This window comes from Cynoglossus semilaevis, chromosome 16 (assembly GCF_000523025.1).
Source record: "Cynoglossus semilaevis isolate Cse_v1.0 chromosome 16, Cse_v1.0, whole genome shotgun sequence".
Taxonomy (NCBI): domain Eukaryota; kingdom Metazoa; phylum Chordata; class Actinopteri; order Pleuronectiformes; family Cynoglossidae; genus Cynoglossus; species Cynoglossus semilaevis.
Genome location: NC_024322.1, coordinates 572521 through 590883, shown reverse-complemented (window position 1 = coordinate 590883; position 18363 = coordinate 572521). Strand labels below are relative to the sequence as shown.

General features: G+C 44.4%; 1 protein-coding gene across 1 annotated transcript in view; it reads left to right on the top strand.

The window, feature by feature from the left end:
* LOC103391545 (titin-like) overlaps nt 1–18363 on the top strand; it is a 180669-nt gene that overhangs the window by 114966 nt on the left and 47340 nt on the right. Inside the window, 42 exon segments of the mRNA XM_025063701.1 lie at nt 491–705; nt 785–1099; nt 1436–1550; nt 1631–1939; nt 2029–2210; nt 2425–2554; nt 2647–2798; nt 2906–3053; nt 3139–3359; nt 3440–3536; nt 3973–4269; nt 4375–4674; nt 4756–5070; nt 5160–5380; nt 5532–5682; nt 5772–6053; nt 6191–6493; nt 6585–6890; nt 6968–7249; nt 7345–7532; nt 8031–8142; nt 8243–8381; nt 8544–8707; nt 9073–9224; nt 9315–9471; nt 9570–9851; nt 9945–10244; nt 10326–10619; nt 10782–12786; nt 12877–13564; nt 13654–13918; nt 14006–14332; nt 14436–14720; nt 14803–15102; nt 15194–15496; nt 15590–15865; nt 15964–16263; nt 16354–16656; nt 16836–17135; nt 17233–17520; nt 17601–17903; nt 18001–18303. Coding sequence (XP_024919469.1) covers nt 491–705; nt 785–1099; nt 1436–1550; nt 1631–1939; nt 2029–2210; nt 2425–2554; nt 2647–2798; nt 2906–3053; nt 3139–3359; nt 3440–3536; nt 3973–4269; nt 4375–4674; nt 4756–5070; nt 5160–5380; nt 5532–5682; nt 5772–6053; nt 6191–6493; nt 6585–6890; nt 6968–7249; nt 7345–7532; nt 8031–8142; nt 8243–8381; nt 8544–8707; nt 9073–9224; nt 9315–9471; nt 9570–9851; nt 9945–10244; nt 10326–10619; nt 10782–12786; nt 12877–13564; nt 13654–13918; nt 14006–14332; nt 14436–14720; nt 14803–15102; nt 15194–15496; nt 15590–15865; nt 15964–16263; nt 16354–16656; nt 16836–17135; nt 17233–17520; nt 17601–17903; nt 18001–18303 — 12375 coding nt within the window.

Genomic DNA, 18363 nt, shown 5'->3' with positions numbered 1-18363 from the left:
CATGGTAAAGATCTGCAGCCCATTGGCTGTTAGTGGTCTGCAGCGCTAACAGCTAATGCTGGTGTTTACGCTGGTGATGCTGGTGTTTGTGCCCTGTAGCGCTAACAGCTAATGATGAGGTTTTCACACTGGTGATGCTGGTGTTAGCGTTCTGCAGCACCAACAGCTAATGGCGTCGTTTACACCGTTGATGCGGGTTGCTTGCACGTATGATTGGACAACAACCTTTTGGGGACGGGGTTTTGTGTAACGTGAATTTTCTTATTTTCTGTTAAACAACAAGACTTTTTCAAAATAAAAGCCATTAATTTACAATAATCAAAAATAAATAAATAATATTTTTTAAAAACTGTCTTAACGTGTGATACAATGCTAATGAAACTACGACTTAACATGATAATACCATGTGCAAATGCCCAGACTTAAAACACTTCTCATCATTACATTTTTTTGAATGGTCATTTTAACTGGAACAATATTCTTTCCTTAGACCGACCACTTCCACCGAGGAATTTAACTGTATCCAACATCAAGGCTGAATCCTGCTACCTCCAATGGGATCCCCCAACTGACAATGGTGGCAGTGAGCTGACCAACTACATTGTTGAAAAGAAAGAAATTGGAGCAGAGGAGCCAGCAGAAGGACAAGAAGCCAAACCTGAGTGGGAGATGGTTAACAATAGCGTTGTTGAAAAGAAATTAGGGGTTCGTCCATATAACAACAGCGGTGGAAGTTTTCCAAAGACTAGATCTGGCCGATAATAAACCTGTTATTCATTTATAGGTCTGGACCCTGGAGACCAACAAGCACTACATGTTCCGAGTCAGAGCTCAGAATCGTTTTGGAATTTCTGACCCTTGTACTTCTGAGGAGGTCCAGATTATAGATCCATTTGGTCTCCCTGGCCCACCAGAAAAGCCAAGAATTGCAGAGTACTCCAAGGCCACCATGACTTTGACCTGGGAACCTCCCAGAGAAACTGGAGGCTCTATGATCATTGGGTACTGGTTGGAAAAGAGGGAGAAAGGTACCGCCTACTGGGGTAAAGTCAACAAAGTACCAATAACTAAGAGAGGCGTGAAAGGTTGGGAGTACCAGGTGAGTTTCCCATTTAGATTTAGTGATTGCTTGTGTAAAAGAAAGGTTGGGAGTACCAGGTGAGTTTCCTATTTAGTGATTGCTTGTGTAAAAAATGTCAAATCTGGATTTGAGTCGAGCATTAGGTCAAACTCAGATCAGATCAGAAAACCTGAGTAGCATTTCGATTTTATATAGAAAGTAGGGTTTCTTCCTTAGTAATAAAAGATGTCCTGCAGACTTTACCTCTACAGTTCCTTTAATGTTCTAAAACATTACCGTCAATGTTGTGTAAAGTCAGATAAGTGAAATTCCAGATAAATTCCAAGCAAGTAAACATGATATATTGTCTCTTAGGCGAACCGTCTGTTTGAAGGAACAGAATACGAGTTCAGGGTTGCTGCCTGCAATTCTGCAGGAATGGGACCATTTAGTGGAGCCTCAGACTCTGCCTTTGCGGTGGATCCTTTGAGTAAGTTTCCCATCACATAGAAGTCTATTTTTGACAGCCTTGTAAGTTGAAGTAATTTTCCCAACTGATTGTTTCTCTAGCTCCCCCAAGTATGCCTGCTGCACCTGAAGTGGCTGATAAGACAAAACACAATGTCACCTTGAGCTGGACTCCACCAGAAAATGATGGTGGAAGTCCCATTAAGGGTTACATCATTCAGATCCAGGATGAGGGTTCATCTGTGTGGCTCAGGGTGAATGACATGGATTCCCTTTGCACCGACACTGAGTTCACTGTTCCCACTCTTCGAGAGAGGAAACGCTACAGATTCAGGATCATTGCTGTCAATGCTGTTGGCGAATCTGACCCGAGCCCACGCACCAGTGACATTCTCATTGAGGATGTCCAAAGTATGTATCGTCCTAAATTGTTACTAAAGAATTTTCCACAGCAGGTTTTTCTCTAAGAATTTCTTTTTTAAATCATTTTTGTCCCACAGTGGGTCCATCTATCACAATTGACATGTTGGTTGATGACCTGCTGTATGTCCGTGCTGGAGATCCAATCAAGATACCAGCCACCATCAAGGGCCGCCCGGTGCCCAAGGTCACTTGGGAGTTTGATGGCAAGGCCAAGGCACATAAGAAGAATAAACTGCACACACTACCTGTGGATTCTGAAGTGAGACATGGACAAAAATAATTGATTTTGACACAATACTTTGTCTTATGCCTTAGATCTTTTTTTATTTACAAATCAGAAAGTTCTGGATAATTCAGTTTGATCGATTTTAGTTTGTAGTTCGATATACACGGGGGGCCTAAACTTTTGTCAGGATTCAGTTACTGTGCTTGTGCAGTTTATAACATTTTTGTTATCTGCTGGCATTCTTCAGGTTGAATCCACAGACACTACATCGGTTGTGACTATTCCCGTGAGCTTGAGAACACACTCTGGACGTTACACTATCACTGCCAAAAACAAGTTTGGACAGAAACATGTCAATGTCAGAGTCAACGTCCTCGGTAGGTTTTTTTTTTTTTTTTTTTTTACCCAGTTGACCATATACAACCTTGTTCAGGGGTATTGTAACATAATTTCTTAAATTCTTTCACAGATGTCCCTGGTCCTCCAAGAGAACTAAAGGTCACTGATGTAACTCGTGCCACTATGAGACTAATCTGGAAGCTCCCAGAAAATGACGGAGGAGAGAGAATTAAAAGCTACTTTGTTGAGAAGAAGAGTCTTAATGACCAAGCTTGGACCAAGGTAAACTAGGGTTAATCTTGTTGAATTTCAGATCAAAGAAATAAGTAAGTCCAGGCGATTGCAGTCACTCAACTAACAAATCGGTTGATCTAATTTCTAATTTTCAGGTGAATGCAGCCTGTGCAAGCCAAGCTTTCGTAGTCCCAGGTCTCTTGGAGGGTCAGGATTACTTGTTTAGGGTCAGAGCAGAGAACAGACTTGGATTTGGTCCATTTGCTATCACTTCTGATCCAGTTCGAGCCAGAGACCCCATATGTGAGAACAATCAAAATCCACCTCTAATCTCATGTTGTCAAGCCTTTGTTCATTTGTTTCTCAAAATATTCTTTCTTTAACCTAGACCCACCGGATCCTCCCACCAAGCTGAAGGTCAACCTTGTCACAAAGACAACTGTCTCTTTGAGCTGGGAGGCACCCAAAAACAATGGTGGCTCTCCAGTAAAACACTATATCATTGAGAGTTTGAGCTGGGACACCAGTGGCAAGGAGAAGGAGACATGGAAGCAGTGCAACAAGAGAGATGTGGAGGAACTTAACTTTGTAGTGGAGGACCTAAAAGAGGTTTGTTTTTCGTTAACTTGGCGATCTGATAATTTCGAAAGTGTCCTTCTGAACCAACACTAATTCTGGTTTAACCACAGGGAGGAGAGTACGAGTTCAGGGTTAAGGCTGTGAATGAAGCAGGCCCCAGCAGACCCTCTGCCACTGTGGGACCCATGGTCATCAAAGATCAGACATGTGAGTAAAAGCCCAACACATGCTCCCTATAATCTATATAATAATTCAAAGCTATTTACAGCTATTTAAGTCAATCAGTCAACAATCAAGCTACAGTAAACATACAAAATACAAAAATATATAAATAATAATAAATAGTAATAAATATATTATTATTATAATATAATAAAAAAGTACCGTTATAGTCATAGTAGGTCATAGATTAAGAAGAGCAGTATGTCATAAAGATATGTCTTAAGAATATATCTTAAGTAAGTCATAGGGATAGTCATAGAGTATGAAGAGGTGCATGTTAGATGTTAGTGGGTTTGATAGGATAGGAGATGTTCTTTGGAGGGAAAAGTTTTTAAGTGCTTCTTGAAAGACGAGGGAGGATATTTCCTGCCCTGCCACCCACAGAAAGAGTACAAAATATTTTCTAATCCTTTATCTTCAGGTGCTCCAACTATCCAGATGCGCGAGTACCTAGAAGGTGAGGAAGGCTGCGACGTAAGCATCGTTGCCAAGATTAGTGGATGCCCCTTCCCTACGCTAACATGGCAGAGGGCCAGTCTGGCAAAGGTGGAAGAGAAAGCCGCTATCCAGTATGACCAACGCATTTGCAAACTGGTAACCGAAGACAAGTGCACCCTTCTCGTCACGCAAGCCAGCAGGCACGACACAGGTCTCTACAGCTTGACAGCAAGCAATGGCTTGGGAACTGTCACCAAGGACATCAAAATGGCTGTGCTGGGTAAAGAACTTGGTCCTTTGTATAAGCCTCCCACCCGCCCCCCACCTATTATTTTGTATACATAAAATCATTTCTTACTAATTGAAAAAAAAATCTCCTTGGCAGGACCTCCTGGTGTGCCTGTTGGACCAATCCAATTCACCGAGGTGTTTGCTGACAGAATCGGCTTGGTCTGGAAACCTCCCATTGACGACGGAGGGTCCAAGATCACCAATTACGTGGTTGAGAAGCGCGAGGACAACAGGAAGTCCTGGGTGCATGTCTCTAGTGACCCTAAGGAGTGCACGTATGTGGTGACCCGTCTCACTGAGAACCATGAGTACGAGTTCCGAATCAAAGCTCAGAATAAATATGGAATTGGACCTCCACTCGTTAGTGAGCCAGAGAAGGCCAGAAACCTTTTCAGTGAGTTTAATAACGTTATCAAATACAAAGATGTGTCTTTATTTGCAAGTGCTGATTGATGATGCCATTGTTCTTTTGCAGCCGTCCCTGGTCAGTGTGACAAACCAACTGTCACTGAAGTCTGTCTAGAGTCAATGACGGTCAACTGGGAAGAACCAAAAATAGATGGTGGCTCCCCCATCACTGGCTATTTTGTTGAGAAGAAGGAAACCACTGGCAAGCGCTGGACACGCGTAACGCGCGATCCAATTCGAGCCCTGCCTCTTGGTAACAACTGGGATGTAACTGGTCTGCTGGAGGGCGCCATGTATCAGTTCAGAGTTCTAGCCGTTAACGCTGCTGGTTGTGGTCTGCCTAGCATGCCCTCTGACCCTGTACTCTGCAGAGACCCCATCAGTAAGACTAAAAAAGAAACTGCTTAACACAAGTCCGCACTACTTCTTTAATGGTATTAAATCTTTGCTTTTCAATTTCTTTGTTCACAGAACCCCCTGGACCACCCACTCCAAAGGTGACGGACTGGAGTAAGTCAACTGTGGACCTTGAGTGGATGCCTCCTCTGATCGACGGTGGCTCAAAGGTTACAGGCTATGTTGTTGAGTTCAAGGAGGTGGACAAAGAGGAGGAGGCAAAGAAAGCTCAGAGGCAGCTGTTGCTAAGTGTTGCAGACGAAAAAGAGCCTGAAGTTGAAATAGGCTGGACCAAGGTATATAACGTTCCCCTTCAAATGTCCTAGAAGTTACAGTATGTAATTAAAAGTATTTGTAAAAGGCAGTCAACCTACATGTTTCTTCAATGGTCCCAGACTGAATGATGATGATTCCCCCTGTAGTAAAGGTGTTTCCTCTCAAATTTAGGCAAAGGACACGGAGATCAGGGGAACTAGGTTTGTGGTGGTTGGCCTAAAGGAAGGTGGTCTGTACCGCTTTAGAGTCCGTGCCGTTAATGTTGCTGGAGTGGGCGAACCTGGTCTGGTAACAGAGATGATTGAGCTCAGTGACAGAACAAGTAAGACTGAATGCAAACCTAGTTGTTTGAGTCGTTTCCGACCTAATGTCTTCATTTATAATATAACGACTGTCATTTGAACTGTTTAGTTGCCCCTGAGATGGATCTGGATGCCTCGGTTAAGGAGAAAATTGTGGTCCATGCTGGTGCCACCATTCGCATCATTGCCTATGTGTCTGGCAAACCTGCCCCAAAAATCACCTGGTGCAGAGATGATGCTGAGGTGCCCAAAGAAGCTTTGGTGGAGACAACAGGCATCTCCAACTCACTGGTCATCAAGAACTGCAAACGCCAGCATCAGGGCATTTACACACTGAGTGCCAAAAATGAAGGAGGAGAAAGGAAGAAGGCAGTCATTGTGGAAGTTTTGGGTGAGTACACAGGAGCGCCATTGGGATGGTCCAATTATATAAATGAGATGGCTCAACTAAAAGACTAAAGATCAGCACTGACTAGAGAAAATTCTGCATTCTTCTCTGATCCTCTGTCTTATACTTTGTCCCTCCAGATGTTCCTGGACCCGTTGGCCTTCCATTTGGTGGTGAGCTTCTCACCAATGACTCCTGCAAGCTGACCTGGTGCTCCCCAGAGGATGACGGAGGCTCTGCCATCACAAACTATATAATTGAAAAGAGGGAGTCAGACCGCAGGGGCTGGACTTCTGTGACCTACACAGTGACAAGAAACAATGCCGTGGTCCAGGGCCTCCTGGATGGCAAAGGCTACTTCTTCAGGATTGCAGCTGAGAATATTATTGGCATGGGTCCTTTTATTGAGACTGACAAGATGGTTTTCATCACAGACCCAATCTGTATGTCACACACGCAGTTCAAATGTTTCATGTGACCTGTTGAGGCTAAAACGTCCACTAACCTGTCAATCCCTGTTTGTCTCTTTTCCAGCTGTCCCAGAGCGTCCTGAGGACTTGATCGTAACAGCTGTCACCAAAAACTCCATCTCTGTTTCTTGGAGACCTCCTAAGTATGATGGAGGTGCAGAAGTAACAGAGTACGTCCTTGAGTCTCGTACAGTTGGTCGTGACTTCTTTACGCGCATAGGTGGCAAAACTAATCTGATGGACAGGAAGTTTACTTTGACTGAACTGAAGGAGGGCTCCAGCCATGAATTCAGGGTATCTGCCGTTAATCAAGTTGGACAGGGCAAACCATCTTTCGCCACTAAACCAGTACAGTGCAAGGATGAGCTTGGTGAGTAGAACGACACAAGGCCAGTCATCAATGTAATAGGTCAGGAATGGATTTCTAATTTGTGTCCAAACTCTCAGAACCACCCACGCTGGAACTGGACTTCAGGGACCGAATGATGGTGAAAGTTGGAGACAGCTGTGTGCTGTCTGGTCGCTACGGTGGCAAACCAGCCCCAGCTGTTGTCTGGAAGAAGAATAACGAGGAGCTGAAGGAAGATGCAGAAATCAGCATCCACACCACAACTCGCCACCTTAGCCTCAACATCAGCAAAGCGAAGAGAGAGCACAGTGGCTCCTATTGTGTTAGTGTGGAGAATGCTGCTGGAACACGCACTGGCATCTGCAGCATCACTGTGTTTGGTACGTTACATCTGTGACAAAAACAAAATCTACATCATAGATAAGTTCAAAAAACAATAGTTGTAATCAAGACATTCCCGCCGTCCTCCTTCCAGATCGTCCTCAGCCACCAGAGGGACCTGTCGTTTTTAATGAAATCTACAGAAACTACATGGTGATCTCCTGGAATCCTCCTCTGGATGACGGAGGCTGTGCCATTTCGAACTATATAGTTGAGAAGAGAGACACCAACCGGGATCTTTGGATGCCTGTCACTGAGTCCTGTACAAGGACCACCTGCAGGGTAAGTATCAAATTGGTAAACCATGCACAACTGCTGAGCACCTGATCAGTATATGCTCAACAACCATTGGCACAAAAAGCACAATAACTTTTTAAGCTTAAAGGGAGCTGATTGTTTACATCTAGAAACATGCCAATTTTTGGATTTTCCTGTTGCCTCCTACACACTTCATTCAACTACGTCATTAATCATAAAACATGCATTTTGTTAACAGCTATTTTCGTCCACAGAGTCGGGCCAGAGACACTATTGTAAAACTTGTTCTGAGAAACACCCTTTCCTATAGTTTCCTAGCTTGCGCGCACCTCCATTCCTGACACTTGAAATCAACATTGGACACCAATATTAAATCATTACCTAAGATTTAAGATTCAAAGAAATAACGAAAAAATGAAACCTAGATTTTTGTTTTTATCATATAGCACCTATAACACATCTATAGCACCAGCTGTTCAAGATCAAGTCAACACAATACATGTCTCAACATTGTTTCCGCAGGTTCCAAAGCTTATTGAAGGTCGTGAGTACATCATCAGGATCATGGCTCAAAACATGTATGGTATTAGCCAGCCACTGCTGTCTGCAGAGACCAAGGCCAGAGATATTTTCAGTAAGATGTGCTTTTTTAAAAAAAATCTGTTCCATTTGAATGAATGCTAAATATTGTTTGTGCATCTCACCGGTTCGTTTGCCTTTTCTTCCTATTCCAGAGGTTCCTGATGCCCCTAAACAGCCCACAGTTAAGGAAGTGTTCCGTGACTCTGCTCTCATCAGCTGGGAGCCACCAGCTGATGGAGGAAAACCCATCACAGGCTACATTGTGGAGAGGAAGGAGACCATGGCTAATCGGTACTGCAATATAATTGTACTCTTGCAAGAGTTTGGGTCATAATTTAAGAAGGCTACGCCTCTTGAATTATACATTGTTCTCAACTCTGGCAATACTTAACGGTTAACAACGAATGAGCTGTTACAGAAACATAACGAAATTGCTATTGTTTCTTCTACCAGATGGGTTCGCTGCAACACGGAGAGGATTCACCCGAATGTTCAGTATTGTGTCACAGAATTGTTGGAAGGCTGTGAGTATGAGTTCAGAGTCAGTGCTGAGAACGAGGTGGGAGTTGGAGACCCTAGCCCACCATCCAAACCTGTTTTCGCCAAAGATCCCATAGGTGAGTTCCATAGTTGAGTATAGGAAAATACTTGATGTGTGCACTTTTTCATTTGTCACATGAACTCTATTTGGCAAAAAGTCACTGCAACCCTACTTGTTAAAATCACCAGAACCATGGCATGTGTACAGACCCACAACACAAATATTGAATCTGGAAAATAAGTACCGTATGATCGAAAATACTTGATGTGTGCACTTTTTCATTTGTCACATGAACTCTATTTGGCAAAAAGTCACTGCAACCCTACTTGTTAAAATCACCAGAACCATGGCATGTGTACAGACCCACAACACAAATATTGAATCTGGAAAATAAGTACCGTATGATCAAGCCTGTGCAAAATGTCCTATTTTTTGCTGCAGTAAAACCTAGTCCACCACAGAACCTCCAACCCACTGACACCACCAAGGAATCAGTGACTCTGACTTGGGAGCCTCCCAAGGACACAGGCAGAGGAAAGATCTTTGGATATCTCCTGGAATACCAAATGGCTGGAGGGGAGGAGTGGCAGAAGGTGATTAAAATGCTTTGCTGGTAATTGGACCTCTTCTGAAGTTTTTCTGATGCTCTTGGCTCTAAGCTCTTGACTTTCTGCTATTATCAGGTTAACCACACTCCAGACTCCTGCCAGGACACCAAATTTAAGGTGATTAACCTAGAGGATGGTGCTCTCTACCGCTTTAGAGTTATGGCTGTCAATGCAGCTGGAGAATCTGATCCAGCAAACATCATGGAGCCAGTCAGAGTCCAGGACAGACTTGGTAAATCTTTGTTTCAGTGTAACTTGCACTAATTTAAAATAAAGTTCATGTGTGATCAATAATTGATAATTAATAACCTTTCCATTCACATTTTTCAGAACCTCCAGAGCTTATTCTAGATGCTGGAATGACTCGAGAAATAAAGGCCTTGGCTGGAACACACATTACTTTAATGGCTGCCATTAAAGGTGTTCCGTTCCCCACTGTTACCTGGAAGAAAAATGATGCTGAAGTTCCGACCAGGGCTGACATTGAGACCAACGCAGCAGGCACCAAGCTGGAGATGAGGTTTTGTAACAGAGGTGATGATGGAGACTACACCTTGACAGTGGAGAACCCTGTCGGGTCCAAAACTGTGACCTGTACTGTGCTAGTCCTTGGTAAGTCTCATTTCATAATAACAGGCTCATTATCTAATGTACTCTTTTTAACTTTGATCTGATTGTTTGCAATATCTGTCATGTTTCCTTCAGACAAACCCGGTCCTGTTCAGCATCTTAGGGTATCTGATGTCAGGTGTGACTCTGCCTACTTGTCCTGGAAGGACCCTGAGGACAGTGGTGGCACTCGCATTACTAACTTTGTCGTTGAGAAGAAAGACACAGCGTCCACTCAATGGATACCTATCTGTTCCACATCCAAAAAACGCAGCATGATGCTGAAACACCTAACGGAGGGCACATCGTACAGTTTTAGAGTTGCTGCAGAGAACCAGTATGGCCGCAGTGAATATGTGGAGACAACAAAACCCATAAAGGCTATGAACCCACTGTGTGAGTGCTATTGCTGGCCAAAAATATAAGCTTTCAAATTGTTGAAAGAGCCAAACTAACTAGTACATTCTTCCTTTTCAGTCCCTCCTGGTCCCCCTAAGGACCTTCACCATTCTGATGTGGACAAGACTGAGGTGTGGTTGGTCTGGAACTGGCCTGACCGCAATGGTGGAAGTGAGATCACAGGCTTCCTTGTGGAGTATCAGGAAGAAGGGGCAAAGGAGTGGCATGAGTGGAAGACTGTCAGCATCCCTGAGAGCCATGTGACTGGCCTGGAGGAAGGAAAGACCTACCGGTTCAGAGTGAGGGCTGAGAATGCTATTGGTTTGAGTCGACCTGATACGACTGTGCCCATTCTTTGTCAGGAGAAACTGGGTGAGAGTTTAAGTTTCTAGAAAGTAAAGTTCATAAATGTTTCTGTTGCTTTTACTTTATTTAAAACCATCATGTTGTTTGCCTGAAAAGTTAAAACCTAAAAGATCCTAGTCAACAGTTCTTCAGTGGTATTAAAGTATGACTTTTTCTCTGCTTCCACAGTACCACCGAGTATTGAGCTGGATGTCAAATACACTGAAGGCATTATTGTAAAGGCTGGCACCACCATCAGGTTACCAGCAATCATGAAAGGAATCCCTGTACCCAGTGCCAAGTGGAGCTTTGAGGGAGAGGAAATTGTAAGCAAAGATAACGTTAAGCTGGATACAGACAACTTTTCTACTATACTTAGCATAAATGAGTGCACCAGGAACCATAGTGGGACCTATCTTCTTACCGTCTCCAACCCCGCTGGAACAAAGACTGCAGCCATGAATGTCACCGTCTTGGATGTTCCTGCCGCTCCCATTGGACCTGTCAACATCCTGGAGGTCACACCTGATTCCATGACAATTGAGTGGCGTCCTCCCAAAGATGATGGTGGCAGCCCGATCACTAATTACATTGTTGAGAAGAGAGAGTCCAATAAGGAGACCTGGGGAGGTGTGAGCTCTGGTAGCCTTGCTACTCAGGTCAGGATCACTCGCCTGCAGAGGGGAACAGAGTATGTTGTTCGAATCCGTGCTGAGAACAAAATGGGCGCTGGTGCTCCTCTGGAAACTAAGCCCACTGTGGCTGAGCACACCTTCATGCCACCCAGCCCACCTGGTAAGCCACAGACCTCTGATGTCTCAGAAGATGCTGTTACAGTTGGCTGGACTATGCCACTGTCTGATGGTGGCAGCCAGATTATTGGCTACATTATTGAACGTAGACACAAGGATGGAAAATGGATCCGTGTTAACAAGACACCATGCAGGGACTTGAGGTACAGAGTCCTAGGTCTGTTTGAGGGTAATGAGTATGAGTTTAGAGTGTTTGCAGAGAACATTGCTGGCTTTAGTGGTCCTTCTCCCATCTCTGACCCTTGCAAGCCTTGTAGACCTATCACTGTACCCAGCCATCCTGTTAGCCCTAGAGTCAAAGATTACAGCAAAACCACTGCTGACCTGGTGTGGACCAAACCTAGAAAAGATGGAGGCAGTCCGCTCCTGGGATACACTGTGGACCTGAAGAAAGAAAACACTGATGATTGGAAGAAGGCAAACGTTGATGACTTGATCAAGCAGTGTGCCTTCAGGGTAAAGGGTCTGGAAGAGGGTGTGACCTACAGATTTAGAGTCTACGCCACAAACATGATTGGAGATGGAGAGTCAAGAGAATTCCCAGAGTCAGTGACTGCACAGGACATTCTCATCCCTCCAGAAATTGAGATGAATGTCACCTGCCGTGATCGTCTTACTGTCCGTGTTGGACACAACATCAACATTACAGCTTTTATCAAGGCACGCCCAGACCCTGAAGTGGTTTGGTCAAAAGGAGAGAATGTTCTGGAGAATACTAAACGTGTCACTATTACTCAGAACTTCCCTGTGGTCTCTCTGAAGATCAAGGAGGCCACAAGAGAGGACCATGGCAAGTACACACTTAAGGCTTCTAATGAGGGTGGTGAAGCTTCTTGCGTCATCACTGTCAATGTACTGGACCGACCTAGCCACTGCCAGAATCTGCACATTACATATGCAAACAGGGACTCTTGCATGATCAACTGGGAGGCTCCGAAAGACAATGGTGGATCTGAGATCACTAACTACATTGTTGAGTGCCGTGAGCCCAGTATTAGCCTGTGGTCTATGATCTCCTCCAATTGCACAAATCGCAAAATCAAGGCCAAACTTATGGACGGACATGAGTACTTATTCCGTGTCTGTGCTGTAAATAAGCTGGGACCTGGCCCCACTGTGGAGACTAAGACACCTCTGCTGGCTATTGACCCCATCCAAAAGCCTGGTGAGCCTGAGAAATTCAGAGCCACAGACATTGGTAAGAATTTTGTCTACCTAAGATGGAGGAAGCCTGACTATGATGGTGGAAGCCTCCACCTGTCCTACAACCTTGAATGCAAAGACAAAGATGCTGAGGCATGGGAAAAGCTCAACACCGGCGTCCTCACTGATACCTTCTTCTTGGCTGACAAATGTGTAGAAAATCACACATATACCTTCAGGTATTGTACTGTCATTATTTTGGTCATTCAACAGAATATTTGCTGATGTAAAGTAACTAAAGCATACCAATTCTTGAATCTGTTATACAGGGTGCAGACTGTCAATGAAGGAGGTGAAAGTGCCTGGGTGAACCTTCAGGACATTGTGGTCAGGGAGGAGATTCAGAAGCCTGTCCTTGACCTCAAATTGACGGGAACTGTCACAGTTATGACAGGAGAGTCAGTTAGAATGGAGGCAGGCCTGAGAGGAAAGCCACAGCCTGAGGTTAAATGGATAAAAGACAAGGCTGAAGGAGACAACCCCAGAATTAGCTATGAAACTGGTCCAGACTACTCCAAGTTCCTATTGACAAAGTCAAGACGCAGTGACACTGGCAAGTATATAATTACTGCCACCAACTCAGCTGGTACCTTTACAGCTTACGCCAACGTCAATGTCCTGGACGTCCCTGGGCCAGTGAGGCACCTCAGGATCACAGGCATTGGAGCTGACAAGTGCAGAGTGGTCTGGGATGCTCCGGAAGATGATGGTGGTGTTGAGGTAGATAGCTACATCCTAGAAAAATGTGAGACAAGAAGAATGGTCTGGTCTACATACTCAGACTCTGTGGTCACACCGTACTGTAACATCACTCGTCTGGTTGAGGGTAATGAGTACATCTTCAGAGTGAGGGCTGAAAACAAATTGGGAGCTGGCCCTCCAATGGAGAGCAAGTCTGTCACTGTCAAGACTCAGTTTGGCAGACCAGGACCTCCTGAAGCTCCAGAGGTCACCAAGGTATGTAATTAGTTGTATTAGTTTTAAAATATGATTCATAGTAACTCCTGTATGTTACTCATGCTGGTGATCTTTTTTTAATGCTGCAGGTAAGTAAAGACGAGATGACAGTGGTTTGGGCTCCTCCTGAGAATGATGGAGGAAAATCAATCACTGGTTACATCCTGGAAAGGAAGGAGAAGAGGGCAGTGCGCTGGGTGCCATGCAATAAGAGCCCCATTACTGAAAGGCGCATGAAAGTTACCAACCTTATTCCCAACCACGATTACCAGTTCCGAGTGAAGGCTGAAAACGAGGTTGGCCTGGGTGATCCCAGCAAGCCCTGCAGACCTGTCACAGCCAAAGATCCAATTGGTGAGTCTCTTTAGGTTGTTGGTTGTTGGTCATTGTGATAAAGACTCAGACATTATTAAAATGCTTTCTTTTCATCCTCATTCACAGAGCCCCCTGGTCCTCCTGCAGGACTGAAGGTAGCTGACAGTACCAAGACCTCAATCACTCTGTCTTGGTCTAAACCTGTGTACGATGGAGGTGCTCCAATTATTGGCTATAGCTTGGACATGAGGCTAAAGAGTGAGGCAGACCCAGAAAAGCCTACAGAAGGTTGGAAGAGAATTGATACCCATGGCCCATTGGTGCTTCCAGAGTTTACCATTAGCCAATTGGATGAAAAAAAGGAGTATGAGTTTAAAGTGTCGGCCCAAAACCAAGTGGGCTGGGGACGACATGCCTACTTGAAGGAGGCTGTTTTTCCAAAGGAAATCCTTGGTAATACAAATTAGGAATTCTTTATAATTCCGCTCTGGTTTAGAAATCCAATCATTCTTGGAGCTGTAAATGTAAACATCAAAATGTGCTTATTTGTCAACAGAGGCCCCAGAGATCGAGCTTGACGCTAGTTTAAAAAAAGGACTGTCTGTCAGGGCTGGCTGTCCAATCAGACTTTTTGCTGTGATCAGAGGAAGACCAGCCCCCAAAGTTACCTGGAAACGTCTGGGTGTGGATAATGTGGTCCGCAGAGGCCATGTTGAACAGGTTGACACAATGTCTTTTCTGGTCATTCCTGAAAGCACCAGAGAGGATTCTGGAAAATACTCACTGACTCTGTCGAACTCAGCGGGAGAGAAAGCAGTCTTTGTCTGGGTCAAAGTCCTTGGTAAAAAAAACAACTTAACTGGAACTATTAATAAAATCGTTCATTGTTAGATATCCTGTGTAATCAAATCTGTCCTCTGTAGACACTCCTGGTCCAGTGGGAGGACTAGATGCAAGGGATGTCACCAAGACCACTGCTCAGCTGTCCTGGTCACCACCAGAGAATGACGGTGGCAGCCCCATAATTAACTACATCGTAGAGAAGCGTGAGGTGGACAGAAAGACTTGGAATAAGTGCACAGAGGAGCTGAAAAAGACGAGCTTCAAAGTAACAAATATGACACCTGGCATTGAGTACTACTTCAGAGTAATGGCCTGCAACAAATATGGCATTGGAGCTCCTCAAGACTCCCCACGGTCATACTTGGCTGTTGATCCGATCAGTGAGTTGCATCAGATGGTGTGAATGAAATATGGTTCTTCCCTTTTCTCTTTTTTCTTGTGTACTTCTAACACCTGCAACGTTTCCCACAGGTACACCAGACCCTCCAAAGAAGATGGACGTGTTGGAAATCACAAAGAACAGTGCTACGCTTGGTTGGCTAAAGCCATTGAGAGATGGAGGAGCCAAGATCAACGGTTATGTAGTGGACTACCAGCAGGAGGGTGATCCAGAAAACAAATGGACACCTTATTCTGTAGTCAAAGATCTGACCATTGTGGTTGTTGGTCTGAGGGAAGGGAAGAAGTACAAGTTCAGAGTGGCAGCCAGGAACTCTGTGGGGGTCAGCCTGGCAAGGGAGGCCGAAGGAGTGTTTGAGGTCAAGGAGCAGCTAAGTGAGTAGAAGTGTAAATGAGGAACTGGAGCAATTTAAAGAATGTTAAAATATTTTAAAAATATTAAAATTATGTATGTATCTCATTCTCTAGTGGCTCCTAAAATAATCCTACCAGAGACTGTGACAGTCAGAGCTGGTTCCAAGATGGAGATTGTAGCCATTGTGGCGGGTAAACCTCCTCCTTTCTGCAAGTGGAAGCAGGGCAATGATGATGTTTTGACATCTGACAGACTTCAGGTCATCAAGACCCTCACAACCTGCACATTGATCATCAAGGATGTTAAGAGAAGTGACAGTGGCTACTTTAGTCTGTCAGCTGAGAACAGCACTGCCAAAGTGAACCACATCCTGAAAGTTACCGTTATGGGTCAGTTTGAACTTTATTGTAGCTGAATTTCTCTTTTGAATTTGTGTTTGTTTGCATTTAATTATATGTTTGTGCCATTGATTTTTGCATCTCTCTAGATATTCCTGGACCACCTGAAGGCCCTCTGGAGATCACAGAACAGGACATCGATGCCTGCACTCTTCTGTGGAACTCGCCACAGGAGGATGGTGGCAGCTACATCACCAACTACATTGTGGAAAAGTGTGATGTGAGCCATGGTGACTGGATCACAGCATCTTCATCTTGCACTAAAACCAGCTTTAGAATAATCAAACTGACACCTGGAAAAGAATACAGCTTCCGCGTCCGGGCTGAGAACAGATTTGGAGTCTCTGAGCCCATCTACTCTCAGAGGTGGATTGCCAGATATCCATTCGGTAAGTCTGACACGAAACAATAGTGACTGGTGTCAACTTGATAGCAGTGGAAACTCTAACGTTATGTACTGCATCCTGTTTCTGTTTTAGATCCTCCCGGTGAGCCCAGAAACCTGCAAATCAACAAGATTAACAAGGAGTTTGTCATCTTGTCATGGGAGTGCCCGAGCAGTGATGGAGGCAGTCCAATCTTAGGATACTGCATTGAGAAAAAGGAGAGGAACAGCCTCCTGTGGATGAAAGCAAACGAGTCATTGATCAAATCCACCCAATACACCTGCACCAACCTAATCGAGGGCCTGGAGTACACATTCAGGGTGTCAGCTGTAAACACAGCTGGACATGGCAAACCCTGCAAGCAGACAGACTTCATTACTGCCAGGACTGCTGTTGGTATGAAAGTTTCCTATTGATAGTAACAGTGGTTTCTCAACATAGTTATAGTCATAAATAAGGCCTAACGTGTGCATTGTGAATTTTCTCTAAGAAATTAACATGATATGTGGTAGAACTGAACATTTTAGTCTTTGCCTACTAAAAATGATTAAATCACAAAACTGTTTTTAATACAGACCCACCAGGTAAACCTGAACCTATGGATGTGACCAAACACTCAGTGTCTTTGATCTGGAACCGCCCAAGGCATGATGGCGGCAGCAAGCTGATAGGCTACTTTGTGGAATTTGCAAAGATCCCAGAAGGAAAGTGGACCCGTTCCAATTCCAACTGCATGAGCATACAGACAGAGAACTACGTAGTGACTGGTCTGGAAGAGTTCCAGACCTACCAGTTCAGAGTCATTGCCAAGACGGCCATCAGCATGAGCCAACCGTCAGAGCCCTCTGACCCCATCCCTGTTATTGCAGAGAATGGTAAAAGTTTGCCTTACACTTACCCTAAATCTCAATCAACTGTAACACACAATAAAATTATTCGAACCTTTTGAATATGATTTTCTCTGTTGAGCAGTTCCTCCTCGTATTGAGCTTGGTGTTGAGATGAAGAACCTCATTGTGATCAAGGCTGGAGAAAATGTCATACTGGATGCTGAAGTTTTTGGCAAGCCACTGCCCAAGGTCAGCTGGAAACGGAATGGAGAGCCCTTAGTTCTTGCTGAGGGAATCAAAATGACCCAAAGGAAACATGTGCAGCTGCTGGAGCTCTACTCTGTGACCAGGAAAGAGTCTGGAGACTATACCATCACTGCTGAGAATATCAATGGCTCCAAGTATGCTACCATTAAGGTCAAGGTGCTTGGTAAGTTAAAGGGATTTGTCTGAGACGTTTTGCATGTTCAGAAAAACTGTATTTGTTACTTACTGTATTGTCATCTGCAGACAAACCAGGTCCTCCAGCCTCTGTGAAAATAAGCAAAGTTTTTGCTGATCGCGTGAAGTTACGATGGGAGCCTCCGGTAGCAGATGGTGGCTCTGAGATTACTAACTACATCATTGAGAAAAGGGAGACCAGCAGGGGCAACTGGGCACTGGTCACCTCCAACATTCATGGACACCTCACTGACTGCTCAGTAGAGAAACTAATAGAAGGTCATGAATATGAGTTTAGAGTCAGTGCTGAGAACCAGTATGGTGCTGGAGACCCCAAGATGACAGATGCTGTTGTAGTCAAGAATCCTTATGGTATGTTTAAAGCCCTCATCTGGAGGTCTGCTGGACATGCTCTTAAATACTTTTTAATGTGTACACTGGAGGTTGATTATAAATTTGTATTTTTCAGATGTCCCTGGTCCATGTGAGGCACCAGTAATTACTAACATTACCAAAGACTCCATGACTGTTAGCTGGAAGGCTCCAGCAAATGATGGCAAATCTCACATCCTGGGCTACATGTTGGAAAAACGTGATGCAACTGAACTGACCTGGGCTAAGGTCAACCGTAAGCCTGTTATTGACAGGACTCTCAAGGCTACTCAGCTCACTGAGGGCTCTGAATATGAGTTCAGAGTTATTGCCCTGAATAAAGCTGGTTTGGGAAAACCTAGCGAAGCATCCCTTGCAGCACTGGCCGTTGATCCAGTCTGTAAGTATTGGAAATGCTTAGGAAATTCAAAAATAAATGTCTTAAACATTACATAATCTG